Source organism: Protopterus annectens, chromosome 15.part0 (genome assembly GCF_019279795.1).
Source record: "Protopterus annectens isolate FY-2018-M chromosome 15.part0, PAN1.0, whole genome shotgun sequence".
NCBI classification, from domain to species: Eukaryota; Metazoa; Chordata; order Ceratodontiformes; family Protopteridae; genus Protopterus; species Protopterus annectens.
The window spans coordinates 176,234,514-176,260,365 of NC_056749.1; the positions used below are offsets into that span (position 1 = coordinate 176,234,514).

General features: G+C 36.2%; 1 protein-coding gene across 3 annotated transcripts in view; it reads right to left on the minus strand.

Moving 5' to 3' along the window:
- LOC122790096 (wiskott-Aldrich syndrome protein family member 3-like) overlaps nt 1–25,852 on the minus strand; it is a 995,086-nt gene that overhangs the window by 10,537 nt on the left and 958,697 nt on the right. For all 3 annotated transcript variants that reach the window (XM_044057665.1, XM_044057666.1, XM_044057667.1), the window contains one exon: nt 24,206–24,582. In XM_044057665.1, the coding sequence (XP_043913600.1) occupies nt 24,206–24,582 (377 nt within the window). The remainder of the gene's footprint in view (nt 1–24,205; nt 24,583–25,852) is intronic.

Genomic DNA, 25,852 nt, shown 5'->3' on the forward strand with positions numbered 1-25,852 from the left:
AACTAAGAAAATATATATTAAATAGATGAGTGCTTTTTCCATAACAGTGCTTCATGAGATCTAACTCCAGTTTGCATGACATGCACTACTTATGTGTGCTTTAACACACAGGTTATTTTCACTTGAGCTGGGGTCATAAATGTATGTTATAGGGTATTTGGCCAAGCTAAGGTAGGACAGGTCTTATCTTTCATCCCTGTTCTGCATATCTACTCCTATTGGTAGCTAATAGGTTAAAGCTTATTTGCCACATTACCACCCTATGTAGCTAGTGCATTATAAATATAGACACTTTATATGAATCTGTTGTCAGTGGTTATGCAAATCCATTAGCACAAAAAACTCATCTGTGATGCAGTAAACATATATCATTTGTCATACTAAAAATGGGCAACAAGTACCAATAAAAGCATAAAAGTCATTCAAGTTATAATCCTTACGTAATATGCTGTTGTAAATATAATTGCGTCAGGACCATGCTGTGAACTGTCTCGCTGTTCCACTGACTGGATGCATCTACCTTGTATCTTTCATGTCAGGTAATGTTCAGTGTGTCAAGAGCCAAACAAGGGCTCTGCATGTGCTAGGTCTAAGATAACTTACAGCACTCAATAACAAGGGACTGAACAATGTTAAATAAGGCTGACTCCTATTCCAGTAGGCTGCATATAATGACAAATCTATGCTTGAATCAGTTATAGGCAGATTACTTCTTTTGTCATTATATAGAGCCAACATTGTAACTTCATCACTTGTTATTGTTATCCTTAAATACTTTAACGGATAGCCAGCCACAAACTTGTAAGAAATAATAATGCAATTTGTTATGTAAACTAATTTGGCAATACACTTATTACAGACAGATATTCCTGCACATAGAAATGTAAAATAAAAGGTGTTAGGCAGATGATATAAGAAATATACTCTCTTACAACTAGTTGATTCTTCTGCAGAAAACTGGAGACAACTGTAATGTAGCTGTCTCTGATATTTGTGACCATTTACCAGTTGCAAAAGATAGCCATGGAGGTGCAGCAGTTAGCATTGTCGCCTCACAGCAAGAGGTTCTCCCATTCGATTCTCGGCTGGAGCGCCTTCTGTGTGGAGTCTGCATGTCCTCCCCATGGTCAAGTGAAGTTAAAGACATGCAGGTAGGTGCGAGCGTGAATGGGCATGCCTTCTTTGAAGGTTGGATGTCAGGCTGGCAACTCGGCACTGTAAAAATCTACTGCCAATATTGTGCGGATCAGAGTTCCGCTGTGGTGACCACTAACCGGGAAAAGCTGAAAGTCTTTTACCAGATGCAAAAGATAAACAGGCAGAACTTACAGACATGAGTTGACTAGCCCTGGAAAGCAGATTGTCTCTATTTCCATCTACAGTTTAATAAGAATTCTCTTCTCCCTGGCTTGAAAAAAGTACACAACACACCAGAAGTAAAACAGACTAATATTAACATTTCCACTTAGAAATGCATAGGAAATGTCCTTGAAAAATCACAGAATGAAATAACCATGAGAAACAGATATTTGGTACAGTTCCATTAGACAAGTCCTCCATTTTCATTAAAGATCATGGGCACCTTGTGAAAACTGAATGCAGCTATTGCATTCAATTTTCAACAATTAGCACAGTCTAGTTAAATGGCTGCTAAACAAAATAGATGACTTAGAAAAAAGGGAAAGGAGAAACAACATACGGATCTTTGGTCTGCCTGAAAACACTGAAGGAGAAGACATTATTTCATTCTTAACAGCCTGAAAACACTGAATTGTTAGACTTGAAAGAGAAACTTTCATTTGGAATTAAAAGGGCACATAGAGTACTGACGAAACCTGCTTCTAACTCAACAAACACTCCACCTAGATCCATAGTTATAAAATTTCTGTCATTTATGGACAAGGAACTAATATTAAAATCTGCTTGGAGAAAATCACACTTAAAATACAGTCAAAGCCTGATAAGGTTTGACAGTGATTATTCTTCCAGAATACTAGAACAAAGGAAAAAAGCCTGGCCAATAATAAAACTGTTGAAACAAAACGACATTAAAGCACAGCTGGCCTTTCAAGCCAAGATAAAAATAATTTTTGCCAATGAGATGAGAACCTTTAATGACTTAGAAGAAGCTACTATATTCATCAAAAACAACAACATAGTGTCTGTCCCAGAAGAAATGGAATGGATGGCCCCTACTCATAAAAGAATAAAAGAAACAAATCCTTGGACTGATGCTAGAAAGAAGAAATAAAAACTGATTCGAAGATAGCTTTCCTAAAAAAATAACTTACAACTACATCTCTCAAAGTATCAACTGATATGGTATGTCATTTGTCATCTGTTTTTAATCAAAAAAAAAAAAAAGGGTTGTGATCGACAGTGGCACAGGAAAATAATTTTCTTGGGTGGCAAAAGCCAGGGTACCTTTTTGGCTGGGCTTGTATAGGCCCCAGGGCCGATAGCCTAGTACCGACCTATGAACCTATGAACTGAGAAACAGTAATGATTTATTCAGAATGTTCAAAGAGTCCAATAATTCTTCACAAACAATGGTAGGTCAAGATGGGTTACTCTTTACATTATATATAAGCCAAACAAAGCAACATAAAATACAAACATAGAAGTTTCTATTCCCCTACTTGAACTCAATGAATACTTATCTTGTTCATTTTTCATTGATTTTACTTATAATAATTTAAGTAATTAATTAATTCAACAAGGTACCATTCATCAGAGTTCTGACTTCAAATGTAACAAATTAAAATCATATATAATAGCAGAAACAGAGTGTTTTGAAAAAAAAATGCTATCATGGAGACTAATGCTTTCTTCAGTTAAAGTATGATTTAGAAATGTCATGTATATCCTGGTTAAATAACAGTAGCAAGCTCTTAGTACAAATGTCATAATTATTCTGTCTAAATATAATTAATATCAATTATGGCAGGTATCACAGTTATGAGTGCTGTTTGATCAATCCTGATATGGTGTGCATGGATGCAGCTGTGTCTAGCAGCTAGTACAAATGTCATTATTATTCTGTCTAAACATAGTTAATATCAATTATGGCAGGTATCATAGCTTTGAATGCTGTTTTATCAATCCTGATATGGGATGCGTGGATGCAGCCATGTCTGGCAGCTAGTACAAATGTCATTATTATTCTGTCTAAACACAGTTAATATCTGTTATGGCAGGTATCATAGCTTCGAGTGCTGTTTAAGACTGACATGGTGTGTGTGGATGCAGCTGTGTCTGGCAGCTGTTGTATGTTGCCGTTTTCGTCTCTGGGAAGCTGTTGGTTGAACAAGGTTTACTGATGCTTGTGTATTAAGAAGAGATATTTGGTGTTTTAGCCTGGATCCAGGGGAAGGAGGTGGATAAAAGTGTGATTTGGCATATTTTGGCAGAGAATAGTTTGTTTATACATCTGCTGAGTGAGAAGTGAAAAGGCTGGAAGAATGTGTTATCTCTTGTTGTGGCGGCTTGTTGGGAGTTTTTTTTTTTTATCTGTTTGCTCTGTTTTTTTTTCCTGCTGCTTTGCTGAAAGGGAGGGAATTTAGGCTTGAGGTTGCAGTGAAGTGAAGTTTTGCTACAGGTGCATCGTGACCCTCTGGTATGCAGTACACAGAAACACTAACAGAAGCAGATGCTCCCAGGTTGCTATGGTAATAGAGACAGAGTGACGATAATGCTTAATGGCTCTCAGGAGCCTCCAAGATGATTCTCAGCAATGAAGTTTTTGGTTTAAAAAAAAAAAAAAAATATATATATATATATATATATATATATATGTGTGTGTGTGTGTGTGTGTGTGTGTGTGTATGTGTGTGCGTTTGTGGGTGTGTGTGTCTGTGTGTGTGTGCGTTTGTGGGTGTGTGTGTCTGTGTGTGTGTGTGTGTGTGTGTGTGTGTGTGTGTGTGTGAAAAATGGGCTTTTTTAAACCACATATAGACATACTGATGTTCTCCCAACAATTCGTTTAGCTCATTAAGTTGATTCTTGATAAACTAAATAAATAAATATTAATAAGCATAATTTTATATTTAAAATGTATTTTGGTCCAAACGCATTAAGGACTTACATAAGAGTTGAAAATCTGAGTTATTGAGAAAGACTAAAAGCACTTGGTCTTGTGCAGTACCCTTTGCAGTGGTCAGGGAGGTGAGCTTCCTCAGACGTGTTGGGCATATAGAGATAGCTGATTCTAGGAGTGTTTGGGGTTGCCAGGAAGTGCTAGAGAGTCATCAGATTTCCTTCATGGAAATATCTGTGGGAAGGGAAGGTGTGTTGAGTGTTTCACTGGCAGAGTGGTCACTGCATGGAACAGGCTGGTATAATGGAACAGGACAAATATTGGTTTGGATATTTTAAGAATAGCCTGGAAACATGCTACATTAACTAGTAAATGGTATTCTGGCAAAACTGGATGCACATTGTTGCCCATGCTTGAAGTACTGATATGTGTGTTTGTAAGGATGGAATTATACTTATAACGTATAAGAAACTAGAAGGGTCTTATAATTTAAAGTCTATGGACTGTATAAACATGCTTGGAAGGCGTTAATAATAAGAATAAGCATTACAGTTTGTGGTCTCTCAAATAACTAAGCAAAAGCCATAAAAAAACAAATACACACAATAGTTATGTAATATATGATTTTAGTAAATCTAAACATAAAATATATAATTGTCATATAAGATGAAACAGTCTGCTGAATTTAGATATTAAAGACAGGATTTAATAACATGGGCTTGTGTATAATAATACTACAGTCTTAACTTGTTATAAATGACATACACTACATTGAACATCAAGGGGAAGCATGATGATTTTCTTATATAAGTAAATATGAATAACAAGTCATGTGATTGCTTTAACTTGAATTTTAGTTTTTGTAACCCATCTTAACCATATATAAAACTTAAGCGGTTACCAAGGTAACTAATGTTTATACATGACATCAAACTGACAAAGTTGTTCAAGAGAAACAATAGAAGCCTGCACTTGAAATATCACAGAATGTATCAATCATATTCTGAACAAATAGTATTAAAATGACAATAGACAATAGTTTAATAACATGGGTTTGTGTATAATAACACTACTGTTTTAACTTGTCATAAATGACATGCACTATATTGAGCATCAAGGGGAAGCATGATGATTTTCTCATATAAGTAAATGTGCATAACAAGTCATATAATTGTTTTAACTTGAATTGCAGTTTTGTAACACATCTTGCCCATACATAATGCTTAAGCTGTTACCAAGGTAACTAATGTTTTACACATGATAGCAAACTGACAAAGTTGTTCAAGGGAAACAATAGAAGCCTGAACTAGGATTGTCATAGAATGTAACAATCACATTCTGAACAAATAGTATTACATTGACAATAATCAGTCAGTTTAACCTTTGCTGATTATACAAAATAGAATGTTGCCATTTAAATCTAAAAACTTTCAGTATATGCCAAAAAATGGCAATTTATGAATATGGAAAGGGAACTTGTAATCATTAATCACAATAAGTGAATTTGTTGTTTTTAACATATAATTTCACTCATTTTATAATAAGAAATGAAAAATTTAAAATCTGTATGTGTAGGAAATGGGGGAAGAGGGATGCACTGATAATTAAAATGCACTAACTTTCATCAATGTTCCATAAAACAAATGTGATGCTTTAAGTACGTTAGCAACAAACAAAGTGATTATTTAAAAGCTGGCAAACAATGAAACATAACTTCTGATATATCCAGTAAAATACATTGTATTATAAACATTAGGTATAAATATTACCATCTATTTATATTAAGTAATAAGTTTTGAAAGACTTCATCAATAAGGGTGAATATGTTAAATATCTGTGTGCTATAATCTTATATTGAGGTTTTATATATGATACATCCTACTTTACTATCATTGAATTGCTTGTCATCTATCTTTCATGTAAATATTAATTGCTTATACAGATTAATATTATATTACAATTCTGTCTAATCTACAATAGTACTATATCTTTTCAAAATAATATAAATATTGCTTATTCCTGTTACAAATATTCTCCATATGATAATTCAATTTATGGAACTCAGATGTTCTGGATTGTCAAGTTATGAGTGATAATCTGATGTACTTAGGTTTATCCATCAGATTAGGAATGATTTTCATTCCATGGCTAATGTGGATCTTAGTTTTGTTAACATTCATTAATTTAAATTTATTTCACAAAAACATTTTTTGTATGCCTGACCAAAACATTACTTTATTGGTAAACATGTGAAGTATACAACTGATAATTTCATTTAAAAGCTCAAACTTACACTTTATAGTTATCAGAGGAAAATGTTTAATATTCAAAATAAAACAAAAATAAATAGTCTGAATAATCTTAGATGAATTTGACTTTATTATCTTTAAATACCAATGGCTTAAACAATCCTAGCAAGAGACCAAATCTACTGAAATATTTAAAACTGAACAAAGCACAAACTGTCTTCCTTCTTGAAACTCATTTCAAAACAAATGACAATTACAAATGCAATCCTAAGGAATATATGATATTGGTGCAATCCACTTATAAGACAAAGACAAAAGGTATAAAATATTATGGAAAACAAATGTGATTAACCCAGAAATCATTTATAAGTATGAAGATAAAGAAGGCTTATGGCATTAGTAATAGTTAAATATAGTAGCAGAATATGGACCCTAGCCAATCTATACTGGTTCCCAGGCATTGGAACAGGAACTGTTAAAAAACACTTGGATTACATTTCCAATAATTATAAAGGCAACTTAATATTAGGAGGAGATTTTAACTGTATATTTGATATTTCTGAAACTACAAATAAAAAACAGCTACATACATCTGCTGTATCAAAAGCTTTAAAGAAGTGGGTAGAATCATTTCATCTTGTAGATACTTTAAAATGTAAAGAATATAAATCTTTGTTGTTCTCCCATCAAAATCACAGATTTGGTACCCAAACTAGAATAGATAAAATATTTGCTGCCCATGACTTATACTCTAAAATCATTAATTTCTCAGTCACTTCCTGCCCCTTTTCAGACCACAATTCATTGATACTAAAACTTCAAAATGGGTACAAACCATTAATCTTTAACTCCAGAATTCCAGCATATATAACTAAAAGTAAAGAGTTCAAACCCTGGCTATTATCAGAATTGCAGTTCTTCTTAGTTTGTAATTATACCACAGAGTTAAAATAATGATATGGGACTCATTAAAAGCTTGCATATATGATAAAACCCTAAATAGGTATTAAAAAATCAGAGAATGGGATTCTGAATTATTAGATCAACAATCCAAACTTTTGTCAGTAAAAGCTGAAAAAAATCAAAATCATTTGGAGATGAAAAAGGAAACAGAAGTATTAAGCAATAAATACAATGAAATTCTAACACACACAACTAGTTTAGCTTTATAAAAACTAAAAATTAATACCTTGGCCACTTCTCACAAATATATACACAATTTATCCACAAAAATCAAAATAGACCAAATGAAATGGAAATTAAATATGGAAAATAGTTCATGGCTACATGTACAAGAATTAAGACAGTATATATTAAGCAAACAAGAAACAATGCAACCATCAATAAGACAGAATGTTTCTAATCTTATAGATCCTATAATATTACTAATGAATCAACCCATTACTGGAAAGGGATACTTATCATCTATTTATAAAACAAATAAAAAAATAAAAATGTATAATAATGACAAAATATGGAATTATTATAGATCAATTAATGGACATGTGCCAAATGACAGTGACAAAAAATTAATTCTTTTCTCTCCAAAGCAGACATCACTTTCACTACATTGGAGACTCTTTACATGGCAATTCATACACAGATCTTACGTAACCCCTCATAAAATGGAACTTATGTTTAAGAAAAATATTGGCTGCTGGAGATGTGATTTATCAATAAAAGCAGACTGGCAACATAAGTTCTATGAATGCCATTTGATTAAACCATATTGGGATAAAATAAATTATTTTCTGCAAATGGTATTCAATGACAAATTCCAGATTTCCAAATCTATTATTTTGTTTAATGCACCTGTACCTGACTGTCTACCAAGAACAAAATATGTAATCTTGTGGACTCTCCTAGCCATTGCAAGGAAGAACATTACATCAAACTGGAAATCCAAAGCTTCTCCAACTTTTAAGCAATTCATGAATATAGTGTCAGCAGTATCGCAATTGGAAATGAACACTATTAAAAGAAGAACTGAAAGAACTACATCATTATATATAGCATGGCAAAAAGTAACTGAAATACCGGAGAGTAATGACTGTAGCAGATTATAATCAGGAAACAATTGTATAGAAAGTCAATTATGTGCCAATAATAGACACCATTGTAAATACTTTATTTTGATTTTAATGTTTGATATCTGTTTAGAGGTTTTAGCCAACCTTTTTTAATAATTTGTAAATACTTCACTGTCATAAATAACCTGCATTTATGTTTTCTTGTTTTTGGAAATGAATAAAAATATTTACAAAAAAAAAATCAAAATACAATCAAAAGCTAATAACATTAAAAGTATCTTCCATGAAAAGAAAGGGAAAAATGTTTCAGATATAGGTGACATTCTTGATGCCTATAGAAATCACTATATGGAACATTTCCAAAAAGAAAATATATATATTGATCAATTAAATATAGATGAAAAATGTTCTAACATAAAAAAGTAGCAGAAAAATTAAAACTAGCTTCAATATCCTACAAAAAAATTGCAGATACAATAAAAAAGGGTAAACATAATAATGCTCCAGGTATAGATGGCATACTTATGGAAATATATAAACTTTTTCCTTCAAAGATACTATCCCTCTTCCATAAAACTATTAGAAATTCAGTCACAAGCTTTAATACCACCCTCTTGGAGATATTCCTTAATCACACCAATCCTAAAGGAAAACAAATCCCCAAGCCTCTGTACCTCATATAGACCTATATCATTATTAAATAATGACTATAAGATATGTATGACAATATTAACTAACAGAATGAAAATACCACTATCCAAAACAATAAGTAATGATCAAACTGAGTTTATATATCATAGACACACACATGACAATATTAAAAGGATAATTTATCGGGTTCCTATCATGTGATCGAAAATCATAAATGGTGAACGTATATTGAGTGAACCCAATTGGTTGAAATGTTGAAACATCACACGCATAACATGGAAATTGCAGTAGTCGATATTTTCCCTTTACTTCAATGCAGTGTGATCTCGGAATAGGAATATTTAAGTAGCAGGGGTGCGGGGGCACTGTCCCCCACATGGGGGTGAAGGGGGGCTTGCCCCCATGCCTACAGCATTTAGGTAAGTATAGTTTTTTATTCTTTTTATTATATTTTCGAAATTTCAAACATCGTTCATATGGTGTCGACCATATGGTGTTTGATGTTTGAAACTTTAGAAAATATAATATAGTCCCAATTTCTCTTATAGATTATGTTAATAAAGAAAATAAAGAAACACTCATAATTGGCTTAGATATAAATAGCCTTTGATTCCCTAAATTGGGACTGTTTACTCAAAACCCTAATGCTATTTGAATTTCCTGCATCCTTTGTTCATCTCGTAAAGAATATATATATATATATATATATATATATATATATATATATATATATATATATATATATATATATATATATGTATATACAAATAATTTAGTGTATGTCAAGTTAGGGCATTTAACCTCTGAATCTATACATATAACAAAAGGCACTAAACAAGGATGTCCCATGTCACTGATTCTATTTGCTCTGGCTATTGAAATATTGGCAGATTCAATTCATAACAATATAAAAATCAAAGGGATAGATGTTTATGAACAATATAATTCTAAAGTAATGCTATTTGCTGATGATATATTGCTAACATTATCTAATACAAAAGAGACATTAGAAGAATTAGATATATTAATTGACACATTTCACATGACTTCGGGACTCCACTTCAATAAACCAAAATCAAAATTTTTATTTTTAAATAAATAAAAAAGAACTGCAGAATAAGGGGAATCACATCATAGGGAAACAAGAATCTACCATAAAATATCTAGGAATTGAGTTATGCAAGGATAATAATTAATTAGTTTCAAAAACTACAATAATATAATCAGTACAATTAAAATCGCTGTGGAAAAATGGAACAAAATAATATTAACATTTGAAACTAGACTATAGTTAATAAAAATGGTTTTACTGCCCAAGATCCTATATATAGCCTTGGGAATACAACTGTTACCAGCAAGGAATATGCTTAAAGAAATAAATTCATGCCTAATAAAATTTTTATGGTTCCCCAAAAGAAATAGAATAGCTTTAATACATCATATCAAACCATGGAAACAGGGAGGATTAAACTTTCCTGATATAGAAACATATCTAAAGGCATCAATATCTGAAACAATCTCAGACTGGATAAATTCAAATTACTCTGCAAATTGGAAAGAATTGCTAACTGTAATATAAATCAGTGAATTTGGTTTAAAAAAAAATTCAAATAGATAAAAACAATTTGCCATGGCACATATGTATTAGTATGCAATATAACATAACTAAACCCACTACAACTCGTATGATTAATTATTACATTGACTTATTTAGGAAAATTATTAATGCAAATATAGACTTAAAAATCTGGTTTGATATTTTAACACCATTTATAGTCACAAAGAACTTTTCACATAAAATATATAGAGAAATTATTAATTCCTGGGAACAGAAAGGATTTGTTTGTTGGCTCCAATGTATCAAAGAACTAAAAGTTTTAGATATGCAAGAAATAAAAACAACATACAAAATTCCACAAGAAGACCGGCTAACTTTACAGAGTATTCTGTCATATTCAAAAGGTTTAAGTAGAATAATTAACAATTCTTCATAGGTTCATAGGTTCATAGGTAGGTACTAGGCTATTGGCCCTAGTGACTATATAAACCTAGCCAAAAAGGTACCCTGGCTTTCACCACCCAAGAAAATTATTTTCCTGTGCCCCTGTCAAGCAGAACCACAGAAGTGATCCCTGGGGTGAATTTCCTATTACCCATCCAATCATCAAGATTTTTCTTGAAGAGTGCTAATGAGGAGCTCTGTTTGACATAGATAGGTAGTCTGTTCCAGAGTATGGGAAGTCTGTGGGACAGGAATCTATCCCTCCAGCATGTTCTGTTTATTGTGGTGACAAGGTTTAGGTCCCTAGAACATGTAGCTCTGAGGGATTGGGATTTCTTTAAGTGGAGCATGTCCAACAGCTCTGGGTTTGACATAGCTTTGTATGTTAGGCAGAGCTCGCCTCTGAGTAGGCGACGGAGTAAAGCTGGAGTTTTTTGAGTCAGTCTGCATAAGGCATCTGTTTGAGGCAAGTAATCTTCTTTGTGAGGTATTTTTGCGGCCTTTCCAGTTGTTGTAGATATCTTGTGAGGTACATACCAAAAGGGGTGTTGTACTCTATAATGGGTCTAATGAGTGATGAGTAGAGGGGAACAATGACCTCTTTTTTTCTGGATGAGAAACTTTTTGTGTTGAGGTGTGCCATGTAGAAGGATTTTCTGACCACTGTGGCGATGTGATTATCAAAGGCAAGACTACTGTCCACCTGTGTGCCAAGGTCTCTTATCACAATTTTAGTGTTAAGTAGACTACCGCCTATGTGGTAGTTAATGGGTACAGAGTTTTTACCAAAGCGGATTACAATGCACTTTTTGGCATTGAGCTTGAGACCATGGCTTTGACACCAGGCATCTGTCTCAGTGAGGCCCTTTTATAGGATGCCCACATCGTTAGGAGTTTCGATTATGGCTCCTAGTTTGCAGTCATCTGCGAATTTAGTTAGCCAAATAGCTGGTACTTCAGAAAAGTAGATACCAAACAGGAGAGGACCCAGGACTGAACCCTGTGGTACTCCACTTGTCACTGGTCTGAAGTCTAATTTGGAGTTCAGAAAGAATACGTAACCAGCGTAACAATACAGGCGAAGTGGGTGAATTTCGGAAAGTGGCTGGTGAGCTTACCCAACTCATTGAACTTTTGGTGCCCTTGAGTCAAGGGCTTTTATCGTTTGTAACTGGTAAAGGAATTTTAACCCAAAAAGATCCAGTGGCAGTAAATCGTGCACCTACTACTTTAGACGCCAATGGTATAGTCCAAGGTTCCGGTCCTGGCGTTTCAGGTGCTTCCATTGACTTTCAGCGGACACCGAACATTTTATGTTCCCAGAATTCAGTTGCAGAAAATGGTTCTACAAGGGGAGAAATGATAGAGGACATCCCTTCTTCTTTTCAGGAGTGGTTACAATCTAAACCAAAATATTTTCATCATGAAAGGGAACTGGGTTCCTCCGACCATCATCGCACTTACAACGAGACTGTTGAACTTTTAAGGACAGCCCTATACAGGTACAAAAGTTTGAATCTTGACAATATGTACTTAAATGAATGTCTTAAGAAGCGCTTAGTACCCAAAGGGCTACGGACGTATAAGTATCCCAACAATGTTGTTTTGGGTAGTGAATTTCATCAAGACCTTATTAGAGCCTTTGATAACTGTGGACTGGAAATTGTTCAGGCCATAGTTAGAAACAACGAAAAAGAAATGGTCAAGCTCCATGAGGAGATTGAACAATATAATACTTTTATTGTAAATGATTTAATGTTTAGTGTGGAACAAGAGAAGAAAAAGTATTATGACATCAGGGTCTATAATGATAAAAAATGTGAAGAAATTTCCATTAGAAAATATAAAAAATTACAACGAGATATTAAGGAATATGAGAAGGGGCAGCAATATCCAGCACCGCCTGTTAAGCGAGCTTCATTCCATCAGGAAGGGGAGGGAAATCTACATTTCAACAAGATGTATATTTTGAGGACAGGAATTATCAGGAAAGGGGGACTGAAGCAGGCAATGAATTTTTAGTAGAAAATGAATGTTTACCTAGGCGTTCAGAAAGAATACGTAACCAGCGTAACAATACAGGCCCTAATTCTTTTTATCAGGGACCTCACCCTCCCGGGGGGAGGGGGTTACAACAAGAACAAGAACCAAAGGTGGTAATTTGTGAAACACTCATGGGTACTGACTCTATTGGGAATCAACAGGTGGTTTCCAGTAAAGAGGGTTTTCACATTTACAATTATAGTGAATTACAGATTTCTGATATGTTCTTTGATCTATTTACTAAGGGTTTTAAATATATTCCTCAAAAAAATAGTGATATCACTAAAACTATTTTGGATTTAAAAATTTTTATTCGTAAGTTGAATTTAGAAAATCTTTTGGGTAATGGAAATTTTGAACCCAATACTAGTGTTCCCTACAAGCCTAGTATATACAATCCACCCATACATCCACAGTTAAAAAATCTGGAAACCAGGATGGAAAAGAGGATTAGATAAATTAACAGACATTATGTCTTTACTCCCAATTTAGAATTAACTGAAATAGAATTGCTTAACCAACTTAGTCATAATCCCAATATTCGGGTAATGGAACCCGACAAGAGTGGGGGAATAGTACTTATGGATACAATTTTGTACGAAGGAAAAATGAATGATATCTTACACAATAGATCTAGATACATTCCAGTTTCTATTAATGAGATTAATGTCTCATACAAAAAAATAGACCTAGCTATCAAGGACCTATTCGATCAAGGTATTATAGATTATGGTGTATATTCTTTTCTTGAGAACACAACCCCCAGGGTTCCCTCTATATTTGGGATACCCAAAGTTCACAAAAGTATCCAAGATCCCCCATTAAGGCCTATAGTTGCTGCATGTGGTTCCAAGATTTCCCCCTTATCCAAGTTTTTCGACAAGAAACTTAAACATCTTTGGGGTAAAGAGAGCCATCTACTTAAGGACTCTTGGGAATTTTTGGCTAAAATGACACCAGATTTATATTCTCCCAATGTGGTCTTTTTGACTATTGACATTGTGGATCTTTTTTCTGTGATTCCACATGACCTGGGTTTAGCTTGGTTGGAGGTAGCCCTTAGAAAAAATGGAGGGGCTAGTGAAAATGACATTTTTCTAGTAAATAAACATTTCATTGTGGTTGCGGTCTCCTCGTCATCTGGTATTGGTTTTGTGAGTTTTCAGTTATCAGTAGAGTCTTCGGTGGAGTTTTCTGATTTGGAGTCTGCTACTTTCACAGTGTGGGTTCTGTCAGTAAGCCAGTTGGCAACCTATCTTGTGACATATGGATTTATACCTAGTTTAGTGAGTTTATCTATAATTCCACAGTGGAGAATGGTGTTGAATGCCTTGGCGAGATCTAGATAGGCTGTGTGAACCACCTTACTCTCATCTATGGCTTTGGTGACTACTTCAAAGAAGTCTGTCAGGTTTAGGAGACATTATCTGCCTTTTACAAACCCGAACTGTGTGGGGCCAAGAGTTTGGAGATCTCCAATGTCTTTGTTTATGAGTTCATTTAAATAAATACCTAAATTTATGAACTACATATATGAAATCATATATAATGACTGACATGGGAAACAGTTTTTCAAAATTTTACAAAATATCAATAAACTATAAAACAACACCTACATCCTCATATTGGAAATATATAACAAAATAACATTCAATACAGTTAACTGAAGATATTTAAACAAATATTTTATTATCGATAAAATATACATCATTTACACAATACTGGAAAGTTTTTAATTGGAAATGCTTACACAGAGCATTCTTAACCTCAGACAGAATTAGTAAAATTAGTTCTTCCATAAAAGGAATATGTTAGAGAGGTGAGGAAGTACACAATGCAGATTGGAACCACATTTTCTTTGACTGTGTTAAAATTAAGCCATTTTGGAATGGTATTAATAACTTTCTACAAGCTTTGTTTAATAAATCATTTTATTTAACTAAAGCTCTTGTATTCTTAAATATAAACAAAGGTCCTCATTTGAATAGGTCAAACATGTATCTAGTATGGACTATACCTGCAATTTCAAGGAAGTGTATAACAAGAAGATGGAATACAAACATACCAACTTTGGAAGACTTCTACAGCCTACTGAAGGCCATAGCATTATTGGAAATTAAAATAAAAAAACAAAGAATTTATGCAAAGCCATTTATCAACAACCCTTGGAGAAAAGTCTTATAGTTGATTGACACTATACAATAATTGATCAGACACTCTGATAATGGATTGGACATACTTATAAAGTAGCTGTATACATTAAGATCTGTTAAAGTGTCAGGCTAATGTAGATAGTGTGCATAGTTATTTAAGGTGTTATGTATAAATATTATGGAATTCATTTAAATGTATTTGAAAAATAAAAAAAAAATTGAGAAAAAAAAGAATAAAACTGTATTTGAGGGGTGCTGAACCTGCATGCCACTGTGGCCAAAGTTAAGAAACTGTCAACACAACCCATTTGTTTAATTCCATTATAAACTACAATTATATTGCATATAGAATTAAAATAGTGTTAAAAGCTTGCAGACCAGAGAAGCAGGAAATCCCAACATCACATCATCAGTAAACAAGGTTTGATGATGTGGGTTCATGAAGAGTACTACATGGTCATGGGAAATGGCTCTCTTTTAAAGTTACGCATTTTCCTTTTCTATGAACTTGATACAGCAGGTGATCGATATATTTTTCAGGTAATAGCAGGCCACCACACATGATCTGTAAGTGAAGAAGATCTGCTCCCTTTGTTTACTTTTGAATTACAATTTATATTTAAATAACTTTACACAAAGATGGGTTGCTTAAATAACCAGGAAGTTCTAGTAGCATAGCTTTTGACAGAAATAGCAGTGTGCATGCATGTTTGTGTGTGCACATGCATGCATGTATGTGTGTGTGTGTGTGTGTGTGTGTGTGTGTGTGTGTGTGTGTGTGTGTGTGTGTGGGGGTGTATATATGCAGTTTCACTTTCCTAGCTCTTTGCATGTATTTTTACTGAAAAAAATGTTTTGAACAGTTTCTCACATTCTACATCTTTGCATACATAAAAACTGGTGATTTTATACAGTTCTTTGCATTCGCTCATCTTGAGGAAAATTGGCTAGGCTTAAAATGGCCTTCAAGGGCAGCTAGCTTAGTGGTTACCTATGAACTGAACTTTAAAAGAAATTTATTGTCACCAGGATTCGTTCAAAAGGGAATATAATACCTTGATTTTAGAAACTGCAGTAGCACATGAAAAATGAACTAACTTTAGCTGATATACGTGTGTGCTCATGTGTACGTGTGTGCGCGCGTGTGTGCATGTGTGTGTGTGTGTGCTCGTGCACGTGTGTGTGTGTGTGTGTGTGTGTGTGTGTGTGTATGTAGTCATATTTTATAACTAATGAGGCTTACAGAGATGTTCAAGTTACATATAAAGAAAAAGACAACATAATGCCAGACTAAACGTGTCATAGTCTTCTTGAGGGGCTATGCCTGACACAGTAAATGTTAGTACATGTGGCTTCAGTCCACTGCTTAATTTGCATCACCTATCAAGTTCTTTAATCCAGAAAAAAGATAAGATAAGACAGGAACTCTCCAGAGGTGCTGCAGTACTAGGTGACAAGGGCCCTTCTAGACCCCAGCAACATAGCTCACAGTGGGCAGGCCAGGACTCACAACATGTCACCTAACAGTAAATATATGATAAAAGGTAACTTTTTAAAATCTATTTATGATTTAAATTGAAACATACTATTCAGCACAACTAATGTAGCTGCGGTGGTGCAGCGGTTAGCATTGTCGCCTCACAGCAAGAGGTTCTCCCATTCAATTCTCAGCTGGAGCGCCTTCTGTGTGGAGTCTGCATGTCCTCCTCGTGGTCGAGTGATGTTAAAGACATGCAGGTAGGTGCGAGCGTGAATGGGCTTGCCTTCGTTGAAGGTTGGGGTTCAGGCTGGCAACTCGGCACCGTAAAAATCCACTGCCAATCATGAGCGGACCGGAGGTCCGCTGTGGCGACCCCTAACTGGGAAAAGCCGAAAGACAAACATACAATTGAAAAAGAAAATGAAGAAACTGAAAAGAAATTAAGACAAATATAAGACTAAATTGAAGAAGCCAAGGAGATGACAAAAATGGAAGTAGCTACTGTTTAAACAAAGACATTGCACATTAAAGAATTAGGGCTGTTAAACAGAATAAAAATCACCATGGATAGATTTGGCTTGCTCAGTTTCTTCATGAGCTATACAGCAAAGGGTTGATAGAGTTATACTGACAGAGGAGCTGTAGTGTTTTTGGGAGGGGGTATCATTTGTAGAGTTATACTGACAGAGGAGCTGTAGTGTTTTTGGGAGGGGGTATCATTTGTAGAGTTATACTGACAGAGGAGCTGTAGTGTTTTTGGGAGGGGGTATCATTTGTAGAGTTATACTGACAGAGGAGCTGTAGTGTTTTTGGGAGGGGTATCATTTGTAGAGTTATACTGACAGAGGAGCTGTAGTGTTTTGGGAGGGGGTATCATTTGTAGAGTTATACTGACAGAGGAGCTGTAGTGTTTTTGGGAGGGGTATCATTTGTAGAGTTATACTGACAGAGGAGCTGTAGTGTTTTTGGGAGGGGGTATCATTTGTAGAGTTATACTGACAGAGGATCACTAGTGTTTTTGGGAGGGGGTATCATTTGTAGAGTTATACTGACAGAGGATCTGTAGTGTTTTTGGGAGGGGCTATCATTTGTAGAGTTATACTGACAGAGGAGCTGTAGTGTTTTTGGGAGGGGGTATCATTTGTAGAGTTATACTGACAGAGGAGCTGTAGTGTTCTTGGGAGGGTATCATTTGTAGAGTTATACTGACAGAGGAGCTGTAGTGGTTTTGGAGGGGTATCATTTGTAGAGTTATACTGACAGAGGAGCTGTAGTGTTTTGGGAGGGGTATCATTTGTAGAGTTATACTGACAGAGGAGCTGTAGTGTTTTGGGAGGGGTATCATTTGTAGAGTTATACTGACAGAGGAGCTGTAGTGTTTTGGGAGGGTATCATTTGTAGAGTTATACTGACAGAGGAGCTGTAGTGTTTTGGGAGGGGTATCATTTGTAGAGTTATACTGACAGAGGAGCTGTAGTGTTTTGGGAGGGGTATCATTTGTAGAGTTATACTGACAGAGGAGCTGTAGTGTTTTGGGAGGGTATCATTTGTAGAGTTATACTGACAGAGGAGCTGTAGTGTTTTGGGAGGGGTATCATTTGTAGAGTTATACTGACAGAGGAGCTGTAGTGTTTTGGGAGGGGTATCATTTGTAGAGTTATACTGACAGAGGAGCTGTAGTGTTTTGGGAGGGGTATCATTTGTAGAGTTATACTGACAGAGGAGCTGTAGTGTTTTTGGGAGGGGGTATCATTTGTAGAGTTATACTGACAGAGGAGCTGTAGTGTTTTTGGGAGGGGGTATCATTTGTAGAGTTATACTGACAGAGGAGCTGTAGTGTTTTGGGAGGGGTATCATTTGTAGAGTTATACTGACAGAGGAGCTGTAGTGTTTTGGGAGGGTATCATTTGTAGAGTTATACTGAAAGAGGAGCTGTAGTGTTTTTGGGAGGAGGTATAATTTGTAGAGTTATACTGACAGAGGAGCTGTAGTGTTTTTGGGAGGGGTATCATTTGTAGAGGTATACTGACAGAGGAGCTGTAGTGTTTTGGGAGGAGTATCATTTGTAGAGTTATACTGATAGAGGAGCTGTAGTGTTTTGGGAGGGGTATCATTTGTAGAGTTATACTGACAGAGGAGCTGTAGTGTTTTGGGAGGGGTATCATTTGTAGAGTTATACTGACAGAGGAGCTGTAGTGTTTTGGGAGGGGTATCATTTGTAGAGTTATACTGACAGAGGATCTGTAGTGTTTTGGGAGGGGTATCATTTGTAGAGTTATACTGACAGAGGAGCTGTAGTGTTTTGGGAGGGTATCATTTGTAGAGTTATACTGACAGAGGAGCAGTAGTGTTTTGGGAGGGGTATCATTTGTAGAGTTATACTGACAGAGGAGCTGTAGTGTTTTTGGGAGGGGGTATCATTTGTAGAGTTATACTGACAGAGGAGCTGTAGTGTTTTTGTGAGTGGATTGCATTTGTAGTGTCACACTGACAGAGCAGCTGTAGTGTTCTTTGTAGGGGGTATCATTTGTAGAGTTATACTGACAGAGGAGCTGTAGTGTTTTTGGGAGGGGTATCATTTGTAGAGTTATACTGACAGAGGAGCTGTAGTGTTTTTGGGAGGGGTATAATTTGTAGAGTTATACTGACAGAGGAGCTGTAGTGTTTTTGGAGGGGGTATCATATGTAGAGTTATACTGACAGAGGAGCTGTAGTGTTTTTGGGAGGGGTATCATTTGTAGAGTTATACTGACAGAGGAGCTGTAGTGTTTTTGGGAGGGGGTATCATTTGTAGAGTTATACTGACAGAGGAGCTGTAGTGTTTTTGGGAGGGGGTATCATTTGTAGAGTTATACTGACAGAGGAGCTGTAGTGTTTTTGGGAGGGGTATCATTTGTAGAGTTATACTGACAGAGGAGCTGTAGTTTTTTGGGAGGGATTATCATTTGTAGAGTTATACTGACAGAGGAGCTGTAGTGTTTTGGGAGGGTGTCATTTGTAGAGTTGTACTGACAGAGGAGCTGTAGTGTTTTGGGAGGGGGCATCATATGTAGAGTTATACTGACAGAGGAGCTGTAGTGTTTTTGGGAGGCCGTATCATTTGTAGAGTTATACTGACAGAGGAGCTGTAGTGTTTTTGGGAGGGGTATCATTTGTAGAGTTATACTGACAGAGGAGCTGTAGTGTTTTTGGGAGGGTATCATTTGTAGAGTTATACTGACAGAGGAGCTGTAGTGTTTTGGGAGGGGTATCATTTGTAGAGTTATACTGACAGAGGAGCTGTAGTGTTTTGGGAGGGGTATCATTTGTAGAGTTATACTGACAGAGGAGCTGTAGTGTTTTGGGAGGGGTATCATTTGTAGAGTTATACTGACAGAGGAGCTGTAGTGTTTTGGAGAGGGTATCATTTGTAGAGTTATACTGACAGAGGAGCTGTAGTGTTTTTGGGAGGGGTATCATTTGTAGAGTTATACTGACAGAGGAGCTGTAGTGTTTTTGGGAGGGTATCATTTGTAGAGTTATACTGACAGAGGAGCTGTAGTGTTTTTGGGAGGGGTATCATTTGTAGAGTTATACTGACAGAGGAGCTGTAGTGTTTTGGGAGGGTATCATTTGTAGAGTTATACTGACAGAGGAGCTGTAGTGTTTTGGGAGGGGTATCATTTGTAGAGTTATACTGACAGAGGAGCTGTAGTGTTTTTGGGAGGGGTATCATTTGTAGAGTTATACTGACAGAGGAGCTGTAGTGTTTTGGGAGGGGTATCATTTGTAGAGTTATACTGACAGAGGAGCTGTAGTGTTTTTGGGAGGGGTATCATTTGTAGAGTTATACTGACAGAGAAGCTGTAGTGTTTTTGGGAGGGCTATCATTTGTAGAGTTATACTGACAGAGGAGCTGTAGTTTTTTTGAGAGCGGGTATCATTTGTAGAGTTATACTGACAGAGGAGCTGTAGTGTTTTGGGAGGGGTATCATTTGTAGAGTTATACTGACAGAGGAGCTGTAGTGTTTTGGGAGGGTATCATATGTAGAGTTATACTGAAAGAGGAGCTGTAGTGTTTTTGGGAGGGGTATCATTTGTAGAGTTATACTGACAGAGGAGCTGTAGTGTTTTTTGGGGGGTATCATTTGTAGAGTTATACTGACAGAGGAGCTGTAGTGTTTTGGGAGAGGTTATCATTTGTAGAGTTATACTTAAAGAGGAGCTGTAGTGTTTTTGGGAGGGGTATCATTTGTAGAGTTATACTGACAGAGGAGCTGTAGTGTTTTTGGGAGGGGCTAGCATTTGTAGAGTTATACTGACAGAGGAGCTGTAGTGTTTTTTGGAGGGGGTATCATTTGTAGAGTTATACTGAAAGAGGAGCTGTAGTGTTTTTGGGAGGGGTATCATTTGTAGAGTTATACTGACAGAGGAGCTGTAGTGTTTTTGGGAGGGGTTATCATTTGTAGAGTTATACTGACAGAGGAGCTGTAGTGTTTTTTGGTGGGGGTATCATTTGTAGAGTTATACTGACAGAGGAGCTGTAGTGTTTTGGGAGGGGTATCATTTGTAGAGTTATACTGACAGAGGAGCTGTAGTGTTTTGGGAGGGGTATCATTTGTAGAGTTATACTGACAGAGGAGCTGTAGTGTTTTGGGAGGGGTATCATTTGTAGAGTTATACTGAAAGAGGAGCTGTAGTGTTTTTGGGAGGAGGTATAATTTGTAGAGTTATACTGACAGAGGAGCTGTAGTGTTTTTGGGAGGGGTATCATTTGTAGAGTTATACTGACAGAGGAGCTGTAGTGTTTTTGGGAGGGGGTATCATTTGTAGAGTTATACTGACAGAGGAGCTGTAGTTTTTTTGGGAGGGGGTATCATTTGTAGAGTTATAGTGACAGAGGAGCTGTAGTGTTTTTTGGGGGGTATCATTTGTAGTTATACTGACAGAGGAGCTGTAGTGTTTCTGGGAGGGGGTATCATTTATAGAATTATATTGACATAGGAGCTGTAGTGTTTTTGGGAGGGGGTATCATTTGTAGAGTTATACTGACAGAGGAGCTGTAGTGTTTTTGGGAGGGGGTATCATTTTTAGAGTTATACTGACAGAGGAGCTGTAGTGTTTTTGGGAGGGGGTATCATTTGTAGAGTTATACTGAAAGAGGAGCTGTAGTGTTTTTGGGAGGGGTATCATTTGTAGAGTTATACTGACAAAGGAGCTATAGTGTTTTTGGGAGGGGGTATAATTTGTAGAGTTATACTGACAGAGGAGCTGTAGTGTTTTTGGGAGGGGGTATCATTTGTAGAGTTATACTGAAAGAGGAGCTGTAGTGTTTTTGGGAGGGTTATCATTTGTAGAGTTATACTGACAGAGGAGCTGTAGTGTTTTTGGGAGGGGTTATCATTTGTAGAGTTATACTGACAGAGGAGCTGTAGTGTTTTTTGGAGGGGGTATCATTTGTAGAGTTATACTGACAGAGGAGCTGTAGTGTTTTTGGGAGGGGGTATCATTTGTAGAGTTATACTGACAGAGGAGCTGTAGTGTTTTTGGGAGGGGGTATCATTTGTAGAGTTATACTGAAAGAGGAGCTGTAGTGTTTTTGGGAGGAGGTATAATTTGTAGAGTTATACTGACAGAGGAGCTGTAGTTTTTTTTGGAGGGGGTATCATTTGTAGAGTTATACTGACAGGGGAGCTGTAGTGTTTTTGGAGGGGGTATCATTTATAGTTATACTGACAGAGGAGCTGTAGTGTTTTTGGGAGGGGGTATCATCTGTAAATGTTCTTAGTATTTGCCAGTTTACTACCAGCTGTTATTTTCTTACTGCATCCCAGTATATGACATCACAGCACATGCACTCACTCACATATTATTTAGTCTTCATTTCCTGCCAACGTTCTAATCCATGTCTTTTACATTTCTGGTAAAAAGAAATTAGGAACGAACCAAGCCGAGGACCACTTTGAATGTAGTCAATTTAGTGCTTTTGTCCCAAGTATTTAGAGACTTCTTCAGAATAAAAAAGCTTTTTATGAAATGAACTTAAATACAACACAGCCTGCATTCTGATTGGATAATCACTACTATAATTAAACAGGTACCAGAAATGCACTTAAACAATAAACAATTAAAATAGCAAGAAAAAGGTGGCCAGTATGTTACAATTAAATAACTGAAACCCATATAGCACTGCAACATTAAAACTCTTAATGCATTATTTTCATGAATGTATATACTTGCAAAAAAAGTATATGTGTACACATATACATATATAAAAAGTATGTATAAAAACTGTATATAAATAAATAAGAAATATGTACATATAATCCGCGGTGGTGGTGCTGCCATACTGTTGTCGCCTCACAGTAAGATGCTGTCCGGTTTGATTCTCAGCTAGAGAGTCTTCTGCGTGGAGACATTCGTGAATGGGCATACCTTCGTTGAAGGTTGTGCGTCAGGGCTGGCAACTCGGCATGTAAAAATCAACTGCCAATCATTAGCGGACCGGAGTTCCGCTGTGGCGACCCCTAACCGGGAAAAGCCGAAAGACACATACAATATACATATATGTACATATAAATATATATATATATATATATGTATATATATATATATATATATATATATATATATATATATATATGTGCATTTCTATTTCTACAAAAGCTGCAAACCTCTTATTTTACATGGCAAAACAGCTTTTAGTTTAAGAATACTGCTTATAGAAAGCAATTCGTTCAAACCCGGAAAGGTGGTAGCATTAGTCCTAAGCTGCCATTGCAACTCTTTCAATTCAAAAACATCCACAAATTTAAAAAGATGTTTTTCATATTCACATAAATGCCTTTAAAGGGCATTCTTATGGTCTTTTTTCTTTATATCATAATAATGCTGGCAGATTCTGTCTCTAAGGCTCTGTTTTGTTTTTCCCACATAGAAATATATGCAAAATTGGCACAAAGCTAGATAAACTACAGCTTTAGTGTTACAATAATATTTTGTATTTAATTTTATTATACCAAACTTGTCCAACTGCACACTATTACTTTCATAAATGTATTTACATTGTGTGCAGTGTCCACATTTTGACATCCTTCCCTCTTGACTACAGTTGCTCACCCTCTCCAATAAATTTTTCAAACAAATATCCTTCCTATAGACTACCAATGGAACTTGCCTCACAACCTTAATATATTGTGGGTTAATCGTAAAAACATTCCAGTTCTTTTCTATAATAACTCGGATGTCATAAAAATCCCTGTTGAAGGTCAAAATGAGTGCCTTCCCAAAACTAATATTATCTGGGCTTTCAATACTATTCCTTGATGGGAATGTTAAATTACAACTTAAACCCAGTAAAGGGACAAAGTGACCATTATCTCTCTTTTGTTGGACGTCCTGGAAGATGTCATTCAAAAAAAAACAGGATAGCCCCTTTTACATTTCTGATATGGCAAGATTTAAAGCATACTATTGCATCACAAAGATATGGTACAAAAGTTAAACTGACAAAAAAATCATAGTTTTCTGTGTGGGAGTGAAAACAGTTATGAATCAATCATTTATGTAAAACGTGACTTACCACGGCGAATTGCAGCAAGTAGATCACTTCTTGCATCACTCATTGGCATCAAGGGTATCTGTGGTTTTCTGGGTTCGTTGATAGAAGGTGGAGAGATTGTATGAGCTGGGGAGGTGGTGAGTGCAGGAGGACCAGGAGGTGGAGGTGGGGGGGCAACAGGAGGCCCTGCAGGAGCAAGAGGTGGTGGGGAATATGTGCATGGAGGAGCAGGCAGAGGGGGAGAAGGTGTATATGTGCGGGTGACAGCTGTAACTGTGCTGGGTGCCAAAGAAGGAGGCACTGAAGCAGGGCTGTCAAATGCAGTCTGAGCAGAAGGAATCAGTGGAGGTGGTGGTGGTGGGGGAGGAGGCACAAAATACTCGATCATCTGTTGAGCACTGCAATAAAACAATGCAAAAACAATTCATCAGATTAACCCATTTAAGAAACCTGTACTTGTATTCATCAAAGGGTTATAAGTGCTCAAAACATGCAGTTAGAAATTTTATACAGACATCCTGAAATGCTTAAATGTTGACTGTTGAAGACTGTTATAGTATTACAATTTAAATAAACACTAAAAGTGGAACTGTTTGCTTTATGCTGTCTAAAAAATACTAATGTCAGGAAAAAGCAAGCAAAAGCATATGGCAGTAAACCATACAGGATCACCTGGTAACATAAATTATATAAACAGTTAATGTCTTTCTGACATGTGACAGTCCCTGTTAGATATGACTGCACTTTAATTTTTTTTCTCCATTTCTATTATATACAGTTCTTAACATGTGTGTAGCTTTCTTTAATGTAACTCTGTTTCACTGAGGACATAGACTCCTTCACTTGTCCAGATCCCCTTGAATAAACACACATCACACCAAATGACATTTGACAACCTTTATTAAAGTTCCATAAACATGACTTCATTGGCCGACTAATATTTTCATTTAGTAATCACAGTGTAAACAGCCATATAACTGTTAACTTAGGGCAGCATGACCCCACTCACCCCAACTAAGTAAGGAGCATCCTTACCTCCGCTCCCTTACTTTTACTTCTCAAGCAGCATCCAACCACTCACTTGAATTTCCCAACTCATTGAAATGAATCTACAACACCAGAGGGGCAACAGAAGAGGGACACGCCTAGCCCTCTTCTCCACCCACCAGCCTGACCAGGCTGTTCCCCCTCCTTCATTCTAAAACTTCCAACAAACCCTTCAAAACAAACCAAATCATACATAAAGGTCAAACCTTAGTCATTTGGTGTACTCCATACCCTCTGAACCAAACTGGATCCCTGTTATCCAACCTCCCAGTGTTCTGACATACAATCACCCAAGCAACCAGTTGTCTAAACAGCCAAACTTAAACTGATGAGCCTTCCCCCAAAACCAAAATAACTATGGTACTACCTCCAACCACACAATACCCATACCTTGATATAACCTCTTTAAATCACAATTCCTCTCTTATCCTTCCAACTGTAACTTCAGAATTATTCCCACATCGTAAACTGGCAAATATACCACAAAGACTGTAAGGGGCCACAATGCCACCTGAAACAATGCAAACCCAATTGTCTGCTGCCCAGCCTAACTGCAGCCCCCTTTAGCCTCCATAACAGATACAAGAATGGCCAAACGAGATTTCTTTTTTTAATGAATTC